Genomic DNA, 16,312 nt, shown 5'->3' with positions numbered 1-16,312 from the left:
AGCCGAGAAACAAATTTTCAGTCACCATGTTAAAGCTGCATACAGAGAAACGATCCCTTATACAAAGGGAGGGGAGCCTTGCGCCTCCCTTTGATATGTGTATGTATGTATGTATGTCCCTTCTGCCGGCATTTTGCGGGTTTATTCCCTTTAAAATTCGTTCTCTCTGCAACTTTTGGTCCGATCGAAACGAAATTTTCACCAAAGGAGTGCCTCATCCTGGAGAATTTTTTTTTGATAATTATGACGTCATATGTCATGTTGTACGGGCGCCATCTTAGAAAAACCGAAAAACTTTGCACCTCTATATCTCCGAAACCGCTCCATGGAAAAAATTGAATAGGGGGTCATTGTAAAGTACTCCGTACAGGGAATAACATGTTAATTATGATGTCATCGGTGCCTTCATTTTGATGTCATTAATCAACAAGTAGAACGCTTGATCCGATCATTATGAAATTTCTTAAGCGTGATCTCGGGAAAATTGGTCAAGAAAAAAAATGATGACGTCATCGGTCATGTGGTTCGGCAGCCATATTTTTAGGGTGTAGCACATAGGGCCATGCCTTCTGAAACAGTGTTTGTCTGTCTTTCCGGTGTATGTATGTCTGTCTGTCCCTCATAAATGTCCACCAATCAGAGCTGATGATCTGGTCATATGGAAGGGGGACAGCAGATCCTCCACTCTGCAGATCCAAGCCCGGCAACACTGTCGCTAGACTATCGGTCTTGTTTTCATTTTAATCTCCATTTTCTGGAAGTGCAGCTCTGTCGCTGATGCAGTGCCCCTGTTAACAGTAAGTTGGCACTCATTTTGCAAATCTTGGAAAGATGACAGGCAGAGTCAACCCACCTGGTCTGATTTCAATGACACAACAGGGGCTCAAACTCAGACCCTAAGATCTTAAGCCAGCCACCTTAACCGTTAAGCCAACTCTAGGCTTAATTTCAATCAAAACGACTGGAAATGATTATATCAGATATGGTGACTTTGAACACTTGTAGCTGTCTGCAATTGATGACACTTTTGTCTTTCAGGTCTGAATGAAAGCCAATGCAGGTTCATACGCGGTAAATACTTACCTGTTTGGGTTTTCAAACACAGGGCCTGCAAAGAAAGTGAAGGGAGCGATTACTACAAATGTAGTCACAAGCGTTCGGTCGCCCTGCCATCCAAAGGCCTAAATGATTTTGGGTGATGATGTAGAGCTGTTGTGTGCAAGCGAGATGGACCAAACCCACGCGTGGATGTCTCGGCATTCGCTTACGCAATACAAATTGGTAACTTTTATACCCCTGGTCATCACTGTTACATTTTGTAAATGTCAAAACTGGCAATCCGTGTCATTCCTGGAACCAAACGTCACAAACAAATGAATAGCGAAAAGTGGAGCTTCCACAGCTGTCTCATAATTATCCCTCCATCAAATTATCTGCAACAATGCTTTGCGAAGTATCACTCGTTCATTTATTTCGCAGGTATATCAATAAAACATCCAACAACAAGAAAGAGCAATCAGAGATTGCAGACCTTCACCAGCAAGATTTTAGTGGTTTTTAAAGCTTTTGTGTTAAAACCAATATGGCGGCCGAACCACGTGACTGATGACGTCATCTTCTTTTTTTTCTCCACCAATTTATCCGTAGATGACGCTCAAGAAATTTCATCTTGATTGGATGAGGTTTTGCACTTGGATGAGGATGAGGTCCATCAGGCTAACAGTTGCAGAGAGAAAACAAATTCATACTGATTGGATCAAGCATTGTACTTGTCGAATTATGACATCATAATGGAGGCACCTATGACATCATCATTAACAGGTTTTATTCCCCATGGAGAGTTCTTTACCCATGTCTCAAAAATCCAGGAGTTTAGTGATACTGAAGCAGTCGTTACATCTTCTTGTACAGTGTGGTGTATGAGTCACAGTTTCGGAGATGGAGGCTTTATTGGTCACCATAGAACACAACATCAATCAGCCTCGTACTTGCATAGCCATATTGGCAGCCTCATCTTCACTCCGATACTGTGCCCTCTCACATTCTGCGCCATCTCATGCTATATATCGATATGTAACATGGTTCTTGGAAGTTTGATGAAGGTTGTTTGTGTTCTACAGTGTTGAAGTTTATAATTCAATTTAAATAAAGGGTTAAAGACAGAAATAAATTAATTCCAGTTTTTACCACCATTTTCCCCAGTGTCTATTACATCACCCAGTCTAACACATAACATTAATTCTTTGTGCCTGTTGTTTGTGTCATTTATAACATCCTTAAAAACAGTAAGTTTCCTGTTTGGAATGATTTTCAATTTTGTTTGACTGCCAGTGAGACAGACAGAGTAAAAAAAATGATCTCGCTCATCTCTGTGCATGTGCGGTCGCGTTTAATTTAGGACCAAATATGTTAAAACGGCAGACTTGTCTTCCTATTCATGTTCCAGCTTGTGTTTGCAAGATATAACATTCAATTGAAATAACGTGTTCCTCGATCATGAAGTATTAGTCATAAACCAATCAGACAGACAGACGGATATGAACCAATTGCTTCACCCTGCCTTTCGCTTTGCGTACGTGGGGTAAATGTAGTAAATTAGACCATATAAATTGCACCCCTGCATGGTTGCTAAAAAGTTACCCAAATCACTATAGAGTAGCTCTCCTACCCATTGCAATTCAAACCTTTATCTCGTCGATAAGTGTAGCACTCCTCCATAACAACAGTGCAACAAAAACAAATGCTTCTGCAAAACGACGACAATAAGTTGCTAATATGACGGAAAAAGAATCGAAAACAAAAAGATGTGAAACATCTCTGAAAGGCAGAGATTTTTGTTTTTGAATGTAGCAGCTTGTGTAGGTTTGCCATTTAAAATCCTGGCAAAAAGATCCGCATGCGTATGGCCAAGTGGCCTGCTTTGTTCGGCCTGCGGAACACGAGACAAGAAAGCCACCCACTGGCCTAGAAAGCCACCCACTGGCCTAGAACGCCACCCACGGGCCTAGAAAACCACCCACGGGCCTACAAAACCACCCAAGGGCCTAGAAAACTACCCTTGTGCCTAGAAAACCACCCATGGGCCTAGAAAACCACCCAAGGGCCTATAAACCACCCACGGGCCTAGAAAATCACCCACTGGCCCAGAAAACCACACACGGGCCTAGAAAACCACCCACAGGCCTAGAAAAAAACCACCCGCAGGCCTAGAAAACCACCGACGGGCCTAGAAAACCACCCACGGGCCTAGAAAATCACCCAGTGGCCTACAAAACCACCCACTGGCCTAGAAAACCACCCAGTGGCCTAAAAAACCACCCACGGGCCTAGAAAACCACCCACGGGCCTACAAAACCACCTAGGGGCCTAGAAAACTACCCATGGGCCTAGAAAACCACTCACGGGCTTGGAAAACCACCCAAGGGCCTATAAACCACCCACGGGCCTAGAAAACCACCCACTGGCCTAGAAAACCACACACTGGCCTAGAAAACCACCCACGGGCCTAGAAAAAACCACCCACGGCCTCGAAAACCACCCACGAGCCTAGAAAACCACCCACGGGCCTAGAAAACCACCCACGGGCCTAGAAAACTACCCACGGGCCTAGAAAACCACCCACGGGCCTAGAAACCCACCCACTGGCCTAGAAAACCACCCACTGGCCTATAAAACCACCCACGGGCCTAGAAAACCACCCACGGGCCTAGAAAACCACTCACGGGCCTAGAAAACCACCCACGGGCCTAGAAAACCACTCACGGGCCTAGAAAACCACTCACGGGCCTAGAAAACCACCCACGGGCCTAGAAAACCACCCACGGGCCTAGAAAACAACCCACTGGCCTACAAAACCACCCGCTGGCCTAGAAAACCACACACGGGCCTAGAAAACCACCCATGGGCCTAGAAAACCACCCAAGGGCCTAGAAAACTACCCACGGGCCTAGAAAACCACCCACGGGCCTAGAAAACCACTCATGGGCCTAGAAAACCACCCACTGGCCTAGAAAACCACCCACTGGTCTAGAAAACCACCCACGGGCCTAGAAAACCACCCAACCACCCTCTGTGTTCGAACTCGGCAGCTTCTGTAGGTTTGCCCTTACAAGTTCCGGTAAAAAGACTGGCGTGCGTCTCGCCAAGCGGCCTGCTTTGTTGCTCCGGAGGAGCCTGAGCCGAGAAAACCACCCAAGACCAGTAACAACATCCCACTGGTCCATTCAGAAATCGTTGCTCTGCTCTCCCTGGGCCTGAAACAACAACTAGCAAGTGCTCAAACTGTGCAATGTGATGAAATACCCTGTGGATTGTGATGAAACCAAGCTACCACGTGTTATTCTTTGAACGCACATCTTGGCCAAAACTGTTGGAATTCACACTGTCGGGGTTCCTTTCTAACACAAGAGGCAAAGCTGTGAGAAAGTGCTTGCACCAGAGTAGCTCGAGATGATGCTAAATTATTTGTTGCAAATGTTTGTGCCACCTGCTTGTTTCCCCAGGTAACAACTGCGCAATGACCTCTGAGCCTCCGCCATCTTGCGATTCCAAGAAAGCGAATGAGGAGGAGAATGGCGAAGATGAGGTTTTCGTGGTTGAGCTGAGCAAAGGACCCAAGGGCCTCGGCATGGGACTTATTGATGGAATGGTGAGTGCATGTTCAACCACGTGAGGCACATGACTGACCGAGTGTACACTGTACAGTACTATTATGTTGTTGGATTTGTGTTTGCACTTTCATCTTGGTTCACATGAGGAATCCGTATCCGTGGAAACGTAGGGAAGTATCAACGGGTCAAAGGAGAGCAGGTGCACCTTCTTAATTGGAGTGCAAATTCAACAACCACCTGGTTGTGAAACTTGTTATTTAATGTATATTTCCCTGAGTGAGTTAACAGTGAAACTGTATGACAAATTAACAGTTTAAATATAACACACATTATTTTCATAACATTATCTCATACCGATGCTGCATTCGAGGGACCATAAGGAAATGTGTCCCGCCCTGAGACAATGAAATAATATGTTTATTTTTATATTTCACAACAAATCTTTAGGAGAGGACAATGAGGTGGTCAAGATGGATACAGGAGCAAACTCTTGGGAAGGAAAACTAGGAAAGAGATGAAATTGGGGAGGATTAACAGGGGTAGAAAAGATCAAGGTTTAGGATGGAGGGGGCGACCTGAGATGGTGGTGGACAGCTGTCTTGAAAACCTGGAGGGAGGAGAGGGATTGAAGAGAATGTGGGACTTTGTTCCAGAGGCGGGAAAAAAGAGGAATGAAAGAGTGAAGGTGAGCAGTGGTTCTGGATTTAGGTCGTTTCACCAGAAGAGGGTTGCTGGTGGACCGTGTGAGCCCTGCAAAACCTAGGGGGGACAAAGTACGGAAAGAGCAGAGGGTGCAAGACCAGAAAGGAGGCGGGAGAGGACATACTGTCACCAAAATATTGGCACCCTCGCACTTTTTTCAAATAATGCACCATTTCTTCCAGAATATTGTTGAAATTAAAAAATATTTTGGTATCCACATTTGTATTTCTTTGGTTTGCAGTGGAACAAAACCAAAAAAGCTGAAATAATTAATAAATCTTAGCTTATTCCACACAAAGATCCTAAAATGGCCCGGACAATAATATTGGCACCTTTTAGAAGTTGTTAGAAACAATTGGATTTCAAGCAGGTGATTCTCCTTTACTTTGGAATTGAACTCACCTGTGGTGAGTTGCAGGTGCCTGCAATATAAAAATCACTCATTCAAGCAGTTTTAATGGAGAAAAGGAGTCATTCTGATGTTTTGTGTCACTGTGTGGATCGCAATGAGAATGGAGAAAAGAAAGAAAACCAGAGAATTGTCTGAGGAGGTCAGACACAAGATTGTAGCCAAGCATGGACAATTTCAAGGCTACAAGTCCATCTCCAGAGACCTTGATGTTCCTGTGTCCACCGCACGCGATGTTATCAGGAAGGTTAAGGCCCATGGCACTGTAGCAAACCTCCCTGGACATGGCCGCAAGTGAAAAATTGATTGTAGATTGCAGCGAAGGATTGTTCGAATGGTGGAGAAATCACCTCGATGAACTGCCAAACAGATTCAAGCTGACCTTCAGACACAAGGTACGATAGTTTCAACTCGCACCATCCGTCGTCAACTCAATGAAGGGGGTTCTGTGGTAGGAGACCCAGGAGGTCCCCACTGCTGAAAGATAGACATAAGAAAGCCCGACTGTAGTTTGCCAAAACATACCTGAACAAGCCAAAATCCTTCTGGGAGAATGTCCTGTGGACAGATGAGACCAAATTAGAGCTTTTTGGCACATAATCTCTATGTTTACAGAAAACAAAATGAAGCCTTCAAAGAAAAGAACACCTTCCCTACAGTCAAACATGCAGGAGGTTCAGTGATGTTTTGGGGTTGCTGTGCTGCCTCTGGCACTGGGTTCCTTGAATGTGTGCATGGCATCATGAAATCAGGAGATTACCAAGGCATTTTGGAGCACAATGTTCAACCCAGTGTCAGAAAGCTGGGTCTCCGTCGAAGGTCATGGGTGTTGCAGCAGGACAATGACCCCAAACACACTTTAAAAAGCACCCAGGAATGGTTCAAGACAAAACGCTGGACTGTTCTGAAGTGGCCAGCAATCGGTCCAGATCTAAATCCCATTGAACACCTGTGGGGAGATCTGAAAACAGCAGTTGGGAGAAGGCACCCTTCAAATCTGGGAGAACTGGAGCAGTTTGCACAAGAAGAGTGGGCCAAACTGCCAGTAGAGAGGTGTCGGAAGCTCATTCATGGCTATAGGAATATGTTTATATATGTTTATAAGCATAACCTGAGCATATCCCGTCATTAACACTGTGAATAGCTTCACGTGATGTCCCATTATTAACATTGTGAACAGCCTTACGTGATATTCCGCCATTAACAGGTAAACATTGCTTCGCAGGATGTCCCACCAGCTGCACAACACGTCATCCCTGCGAGTTACTGCACAGAATGAAAACACTCCACAGTATCTATTAGTGCAATTAGTTGTCTCCCACAGCATGCATTCGCGTGGACTATCACCGACATTCACGGGTTTTGTCTCGCCATTTTCGGGATTTTCATCAACCTTCGCGGTTTATCGTTGACATTCTTGGGATTTGCCTCAACATTTGGGGATTTTGCCTCACCATTCGCGGATATTGCCTCGCCATTCATGGTTTGTTCCTCGCTATTCGTGGATTTTCACGATTCGGGAACCAATCCCCCCCCCCCCCCCCCTTTTTTTCCATTGAAACAATGCCCTGCTATTCGCGGATTTTTCAGGAACGTATCCCCCGTGAATAGCGGGGTCCCACGGTATATATATGTATTGTTGTGTTTGTAATGGGTAGGCATTGATTACCTTAGTTCAGGTAGAATTGCATAGGTAGTGTGCTCTGACTGTCGTGAAGAAGAAGAAACCTCCATGTATCATAAGTAGGAAATTTGTGTAGACCGTATGTCGGGTAAGCTTGTATATTTGTCCCCATGAGAGGGGTGGCGTATGTTAATTAGTGAGGGATTATGGGTAAATTAATCCCCTGTATGTAATGGCCTCTGTTATTTTTCCTTTGTTCCTTATGACATGCAGCACACACAAATAGTAAGAAATTGCCCATTAATTACACTAATTAAAACCCAACCGGAAACTAGGCATCGAACACTACCGCTGGTGCCGCAGCCGCTACATCATCACCTCAATCAGGCTGGGCCATGGAGCCACGCCCTGAAGAGCAGTGATTGGTCCGGGATTGATTAGCAAAAAGTCTGCTAAGATGGGACTCGCTGATAGGAGCGGACACGGAGACATCGTGAGATGACGTCAGAGCCTTGACTATAAAGGAACACTCGGCCGACATTTTCTGCTCTTGCGCAAGGGAGATTCATCACGAACAGTCATGTCCCGACATTTTGTCTCTTTTTTCCTCTGTCGCTGATCCTCGTGGCTTTCTCTCTTGTGCTCCGGAGCGAGGGACATTCTTAAAGAATGGGGACAGATACGGTGCGCTCTTGAGGGAGGGACATTCATTGGGAGCAGCCACGATTTTGTATCTCTCGGTTGCTGAATCCGGTGGTGAACGGTCGTGTGAACATCTTCATAGTGATCGTGAGGAGGAGGAACTGCGGACTGAGAACTGCGGTTTCCCGTGCAAGGACCACAAAGACAAGCATGGCTGGGCAAATGAGGGTGCGCGAGGCCTAGTTCGCACCCACGGCAGTGCAGCCTGTGGTTTTCCTGTGAAGGTCGTGGGGGGGGGGGGGGGGGAGTTTGCCGATTCCTAACGAGATTCAAGAGCCAATTTGAGCTAAGTGTCACACCAACAAATATTTTCCAGTTACATATCCCTTTGTCCGTATTTGAGTCTGTGTGTGGGGATCTCCCGTTTAGGAATTATAGTTTTATTTAGCTGTGTTTTATTTTTTTACCGGCATTCTTCAATAAAGCCGGTATTTTTGTACATTTTAATTCCGTGTCGCTTGAATTGATTAATTGCAGGTTTGAAGACTGCCGGTGGGATCCGTGAAGGTAAGCTCTTCGGGCTCCGTCCCCCCGCGTATAACAAAGGTCCGCCATTGAATTGAACGCTTCTGAGTTAAAGCTCGTTTGGTCATCTGTGTCACCCTGCGGTATTCACCACAGAGTGCAGGCACATGACAATATATATATATATATATATATATATATATATATATATATATATATATATATACACACACACACACAGTGCCTATAGAAAGTCTACACCCCCTTTCTAAAATTTTCACCTTTTGTTACCTGAAACCTGGAATTAGAATGCATTAAATCAGACGTTTTCCACCTTTATTTACACATGGTAACCCACAACTTCCAAGTGAAAAACAAATTCTACAAATGTCAGAAGGTTAATTAAAAATACAAAACCAGAATATCTTCATTGGATAGGTGTCCACCCACATTATAATAGCAATTGTAAATTCGCTCAGGTGTAACCAATCACCTTCAAAACCACACATCAAGTTCATTGGCCTCCACCTGTGTTAAATTATAGTGATTCTGATTATTTCAGAATAAAATCAGCTGTTCCTGTAGGTTTCCTCTGCTGAGTCGTACATTTCACAGCAAAGACTGAAGCATAAGCACCAAGGAGCTTTCAAAAGACCTCTGGGATAAAGATGTGGAAAGGCACAGATCAGGAGATGGGTATAAAATATACCAAAGGCCTTGAATATCCCTTTTTTTTCTTCTTTTTTTTGTATACTGAATCGAGGCTCGTGAAAGAGCTAACATTTATTTCACAAACAAATCAACCAGACAAACAAAATATATAAAAAGAGGGAGCAGAAGACAAGATGGGGAGAGAAGGGGAAGCACACAAACATAACATTTGAGAGCAGGGAGATGTGTGGGAGGGAGAACAGTCAAGACATTCATTAAGAAGTGGAAGGCGTATGGTACCACCAAGATCCTGCCTAGATCAGGCCGTGTGGAATGGCTTGTGGAAAATTCCAGACAATAGAAAATAAAGGACATTCAAAAAAATCTCGTGTGCATGCTGTACTACCCTTGTGTTCTTAGGAGGAACCAAGTTATGCTCTAGAAAAATTAATATAAAGGGGTGCCCGACATCTGGCAAATAAAATCATTTACTTCTTCATGCAGCTGTATGAATCAAATTGGCACCCCTTTATATGAACTTTTCTACACCATTACTGTGTGTGTGTGTGTGTGTGTGTGTGTGTGTGTGTGTGTGTGTGTGTGTGTGTGTGTGTGTGTGAGGATAAGCCTGGTGTTGGCTTTATGATTAAGGTGACGAGCTTAGTACTGTGAAAAGACCAAACTGATAGTTTATAGTTGGGTCGGGATTCTAACCCAGGCTAGACGGCTTCGAGGTGCAGAGTGTGTGCACCTTTAGGCCGTCCTGCCAACCTAACATGTAAATACATGGTTGTGATTACCAAGCCGTTGGTTGACCAAGCTGATGTTACACAATAGTAAATGTAAACTATATGAATTGCATGTTTCTTTTTTTTTTGGATGTTTATTTAAAATTATTTGTGCATTTTCTAAGTTTCGTTTGACCCCACAAGGGTTCATTTGACCTTATTGTACGACACAAAGCCGTCACGGAAACTGTACACACCCCAGAATGACCTATTTGGGGTGAAGGTTCGAGTATGTCATTAAAACCTTGTCCCCAGGAATGCGAGTTGACGAGAGGAAGATTATTCCTTTCCCTCTGGGTCACACAATTCATGGCTGCGCTGCCCTTCCCTATTCCTTACAATCCCCATAAGTGAATATTTCTATCACAAGAACAAGGTAAATGCATATGCTGAAGGGCAATTGCAATACTGTGTATTATCGAGCAAATGTACAGGTAATAGAGTAAGGTGGGACAAGACAAGACATACCTGGGAAGGAAAGGCGGTGCAGACTACCTCCTCACTAAAGAACAGCCAGGTGGATTTTAAAAATCTACAAGCCAATGGGAATAGTCTAATTCCCTTGAGAATCGAAATCCTTAACCACCTGAGCTTCAGCTTCAGTTATTCAACAAAATGGGTTTGCTTTTGCCAATAAACCATGACATTTTGTAAAGTGAGGTGTATACATCGGTCTGCATCTCTTTGGGACCACATATCGTGTTGAAGACTCCTTGTTTGACTGAAGGAAAACCCCTGTGAAACATTGCCCCCTTTTTCGTGTTCGGCTCACCGTACCCTATGTGTGTGTGTGCTTGCAGTACACGCGGCTTCGAGTCCCGGGTATTTACATCAAAACACTGGTTCCTGAAACTCCCGCCACCCGAAGCGGTCGACTAACTGCTGGAGATCGAATATTGGCCGTCAACGGGTCCAGCTTAGCCGGGGTGGGTTACCAGAGGTACGTGCAAGTGTACTCATTTACCATCGCCATGAACTGCTTGTGTTAGCAATTTCTGAATAACTCTGTTGTCCTTGGTTGGATCCCATTCTGAAAAACCGTTACTCAACAGTGAGGTTTCGCATTGGTGTGACGCGATGTTTGCAGTGCGATGGATCTGATTCGATCCGGTGGTGACACGGTCCGCCTGCTCATCGCCAAGGTGGATTCTGGGATGAAAATTAGTACACGCCTGTGAGGAGCGGTGTCCTTTAAAGACTTGACCTTTGGCTACCGATAGCGAATGATCTGATCTTCGACTCGTTGCTCGATGAAGCTCTCGTTCCTTTAAAAAGAAGCGCAGAGACCAGGACCACAGATGGTTCGCTCTCACCTTGGCCAGGTTCATCGCCGGTGGCCGAAAGTCTGACCCCCGGAGAGTGGTGCCAAAATTCGACGTTTGAGCGTCTAAATGGTTTTGCACCTGTTGATTATGCGTGGATGTGCGTTAAACATGCTTAAATGGCTTACACTTGTTGAGTATGGTTGGATGTGCCTTAAACACGTTTATATGGTTTGCACCTGTTGAGTATGCCTAGATGTGTGTTAAACACGTTTATATGGTTTGCACCTGTTGAGTATGCCTGTATGTGCGTTAAACATGTTTAAATGGTTTGTACCTGTTGAGTATGCCTGGATGTGTGTTAAACACGTTTAAATAGTTTGTACCTGTTGAATATGCCTGGATGTGCCGTAAACGGTTTGTGCAAACTTTTGTGACTTTTTTCTGTATACATGTTACATCAAAAGCATTTCCTTCTTCCAATGGAAATATCTCATTATTCAGAGAAACATTTTCTTTTTTCTTTTATTAAAATGAAATTCTCCTAAATCACGCACCAGAAACCTAACAAGATAAAAAAAATTCCTAAATCACGCACCAGCAACCTTACAAGCTAAATAAAATCCTAAATCACGCACCAGCAACCTTACAAGATAAATAAATCCTAAATCACGCACCAGAAACCTTACAAGATAAAAAAAAATCCTAAATCACGCACCAGCAACCTTACAAGCTAAATAAAATCCTAAATCACGCACCAGCAACCTTACAAGCTAAATAAAATCCTAAATCATGCACCAGCAACCTTACAAGATAAATAAATCCTAAATCACGCACCAGAAACCTTACAAGATAAAAAAAAAATCCTAAATCACGCACCAGAAACCTTACAAGATTAAAAAAATCCGAAATCATGCACCAGAAACCTTACAAGATAATTTTAAAAATCCGAAATCACGCACCAGAAACCTTACAAGATAAAAAAAATAATCCTATATCACACACCAGAAACCTTACAAGATAAAAAAAAAATCCTAAATCACGCACCAGAAACCTTACAAGATAAAAAAAAATCCGAAATCATGCACCAGAAACCTTACAAGATAATTTAAAAATCCGAAATCACGCACCAGAAACCTTACAAGATAAAAAAAAAATCCTATATCACACACCAGAAACCTTACAAGATAAAAAAAAAATCCTATATCACACACCAGAAACCTGAAACAACAACACAACAACAACATGCATATTTAAAGGCCATTTTCCCTGCTAGAGCGGGGGTTAGCCAAAAACCTGAAAGATAAAAAAAAATCCTATATCACACACCAGAAACCTTACAAGATAAAAAAAAAATCCTATATCACACACCAGAAACCTTACAAGATAAAAAAAAAATCCTAAATCACGCACCAGAAACCTGAAACAACAACACAACAACAACATGCATATTTAAAGGCCATTTTCCCTGCTAGAGCGGGGGTTAGCCAAAAACCTGAAAGATTAAAAAAAATCCTAAATCACGCACCAGAAACCTGAAAGATAAAAAAAAATCCTAAATCACGCTCCAGAAATCTTACAAGATAAAAAAAATCCTAAATCACGCACCAGAAACCTTACAAGATAAAAAAAAATCCGAAATCACGCACCAGAAACCCGACAAGATTTTTAAAAATCAGAAATTATGCACCAGAAACCTTAAAGATAAAAAAAATCCTAAATCACGCACCAGAAACCTTACAAGATAAAAAAAAATCCTAAATCACGCAACAGAAACCTTACAAGATAAAAAATATCCTAAATCACGCAACAGAAACTTTACAAGATAAAAAAAATCATAAATCCCGCACCAGAAACCTTGCAAGATAAAAGAAAATCCTAAATCACGCACGAGAAACCTTACAAGATAAAAAAAAATCCTAAATCACGCACCAGAAACCTTACAAGATAAAAAAAATTCTAAATCACGCACCAGAAACCTTACAAGATTTTAAAAAATCATAAATCACGCATCAGAAGCCTTACAAGATTTTTAAAAATCCTAAATCACGCATCAGAAACCCTACAAGATAAAAAAAAAATCATAAATCATACACCAGAAGCCTTACAAGATAAAAAAAAAAAATCCTAAATCACGCACCAGAAACCTTACAAGATAAAAAAAATCCTAAATCACGCACCAGAAACCTTACAAGATAAAAAAAATCCTAAATCACGCACCAGAAACCTTACAAGATAAAAAGAAAATCATAAATCACGCACCAGAAACCTTACAAGATTTAAAAAATCATAAATCACGCACCAGAAACCTTACAAGAGAAAAAAAATCCTAAATCACGCATCAGAAACCTTACAAGATAAAAAAAAATCCTAAATCACGCACCAGAAACCTTCCAAGATAAAAAAAAAATCATAAATCATGCACCAGAAACCTTACAAGATAAAAAAAAATCCTAAATCACGCATCAGAAACCTTACAAGATAAAAAAAAAATCCTAAATCACGCACCAGAAACCTTACAAGATAAAAAAAATCCTAAATCACGCACCAGAAACCTTACAAGATAAAAAAAAATCATAAATCACGCATCAGAAGCCTTACAAGATTTAAAAAAATCCTAAATCACGCATCAGAAACCCTACAAGATAAAAAAAATCATAAATCATACACCAGAAGCCTCACAAGATAAAAAAAAAAATCCTAAATCACGCACCAGAAACCTTACAAGATAAAAAAAATCCTAAATCACGCACCAGAAACCTTACAAGATAAAAAAAATCCAAAATCACGCACCAGAAACCTTACAAGATAAAAAAAAATCATAAATCATGCACCAGAAACCTTACAAGATAAAAAAAAATCATAAATCATGCACCAGAAACCTTACAAGATAAAAAAAAAATCCTAAATCACGCATCAGAAACCTTACTAGATTTTTTAAAAATCCTAAATCACGCACCAGAAACTTTCCAAGATAAAAAAAAAATCCTAAATCATGCACCAGAAACCTTACAAGATAAATAAAATCATAAATCACGCATCAGAAGCCTTACAAGATTTTTTAAAAATCCTAAATCATGCACCAGAAACCCTACAAGATAAAAAAAATCCTAAATCACGCACCAGAAACCTTACAAGATAAAAAAAAATCATAAATCATACACCAGAAGCCTTACAAGATAAAAAAAAAATCCTAAATCACGCACCAGAAACTTTACAAGATAAAAAAAAAAAAGGAATATAGATACAGAAAATGCTGTCAGAGTTTTGCTCAAGTTGAATGCAAAATGCCTAATTAAATAATAAGGAAATATCAACAGAAATTAAATAATGAATGTTGTGGACACTGGAGGTCAGAAGACGTTTCCTCATATCTTTTCCGAAACAACTTTTTTTTGAAACTGTGCAAAGGAATTTTGCACAAAGAATTATTGATCAGAATCATAAATATGATACCTACTACTACTACTACCACTACTACCGTAACTTTTTATAACAGCCTCAATTTATCCCCACTTTAGGGGTCGGACGGCAACCTTTTTTTGGCCAAAGTCTTTCACGAACAGGCCGGCGAGGCCTAACGTTTGAGTGAAGATGTTTTCGGTGGGAATTTGTAATTAGTTCGGAATGTTGGTGATAACTCGCCTACTTCTCGCGAAAGACGTGGTGGGACTTTTTAAAATCACCGAGGGATGGCGGACGCGTTGAGGCCTCGCGCTCCATGCGGAACACCGGGATGACGGTTTATAGCTGGGTCGGGATTCTTACCCAGACTGGACAGCTTATAGAGGTGAGTGTTCATACCTCTGGACAATCCTGCAGGCCATGCATCACAAAATGATGTACAAAATGGTGTTCTGTGTATGCCAACAAAATTCTGTTTGCGATGCACCTTCGTTACCACACAGTGTTAGCCATGACTCCCATCGTTGGTTGTTATTCCATCAAAGTATAAGCACCAGTTCGTTTTGCTTTTCTAGAAGGTTCCATGTTATTTATGCAACCACGGATTGTTTACATTTCCGGAATCTTCGTTGGTGATATTTTTACCTGGAGGGAAAATTGCTTGAAGGTTCCACCAAAATCGAGTTTGAGAGTGGAACTTTCCTTCTCTTCTTGTCTTTTCCCCCTCTACCTCCCTCCACCTCCCTCCACCCCTTCTCCCCTGAATCCCACAAACCCCCACCTGCTCTCCCTGAGTCCCCTCTCCTCTCCAGCTCGTTGCTGGTCCCAGGATGCACAGACGTGGACTTCTGTTGAGCTCAGCACCTGGTATCCTGACTGTGCCATTACTCCACCGTTCCCATGTAGTTATCCATTGTGCCTTTGCCAGGTAAACCTTTCCTGTTTTGGCAGCTTCCTTTGTATATGCCTGAGCAATAAACCAAACAAATGAGAATCCCCGTGTGACTTCAATCTTGTTGTCCCAAGTCACCTCTGAAATGGTAAACACAATAGAAACCTACTCAAGTCATCCCGGAGGAATACTGCTGTTGGATTAACAAGATGCGAACACTTCCCTCGTCCGTCCTTCCTTGCTCTAAAATCGTATCATCGATGAACAAAAGTGGAAATGGATGATTACAGGATATACCTTTACAGGTAAAGAACACTCTTCTTTCTGCCATTGGAATTGGCAACAGCGTCCAAGCCGGGATTGACAAGCATGTTGATCACTCTGGTTTGTTTGTGTTTGTGTGTGTGTGTTTGTCTGTCCGCTCACTTATACTCGCCTGCAGGTCACAATTTTAAACCGATCTTCACGAAACTTCACCAAATGGTAGAGTTCGTGGTCCGACAAAATCCTGTATATTTTTGAGGTCAAAAGGTCAACATAGGCCAAAGGACCACTTTTCTTCAAAATTTTTAAATCCTCAATTTTCATCCGATTGACTTGAAATTTGAATAGGATTTACATATCGGCTTACTGAGTTCAACCACCAACTATTTGAGGTCAACATAGGTCACAAGGTCAACATAGGCCAAAGGTCAACCACTTTTCTTCAAAATTCTAAAATACTCAATTTTAATCCGATTGACTTGAAATTTGAAAAGGATTTTTACATTTGCTAACTGAATTCAAGCAACTATTTTTGAGA

At 42.1% G+C, this 16,312-nt stretch overlaps 1 protein-coding gene across 3 annotated transcripts in view; it reads left to right on the top strand.

Moving 5' to 3' along the window:
• Nucleotides 1–15,612, top strand: part of LOC137426552 (ras-associating and dilute domain-containing protein) — a 147,185-nt gene extending 131,573 nt beyond the window's left edge. For all 3 annotated transcript variants that reach the window (XM_068115173.2, XM_068115174.2, XM_068115172.2), the window contains 3 exons: nucleotides 4,503–4,648; nucleotides 10,752–10,891; nucleotides 11,039–15,612. In XM_068115173.2, the coding sequence (XP_067971274.2) occupies nucleotides 4,503–4,648; nucleotides 10,752–10,891; nucleotides 11,039–11,129 (377 nt within the window). In that variant the 3' untranslated portion in view covers nucleotides 11,130–15,612. The remainder of the gene's footprint in view (nucleotides 1–4,502; nucleotides 4,649–10,751; nucleotides 10,892–11,038) is intronic.
• Nucleotides 15,613–16,312: the final 700 nt, after the last annotated feature.

Source organism: Myxine glutinosa, chromosome 5 (genome assembly GCF_964187855.1).
Source record: "Myxine glutinosa chromosome 5, kmMyxGlut1.1, whole genome shotgun sequence".
NCBI classification, from domain to species: domain Eukaryota; kingdom Metazoa; phylum Chordata; class Myxini; order Myxiniformes; family Myxinidae; genus Myxine; species Myxine glutinosa.
The sequence above is the reverse complement of the archived record's forward strand: the minus strand, read 5'-3'. Positions and strand labels throughout refer to the sequence as shown.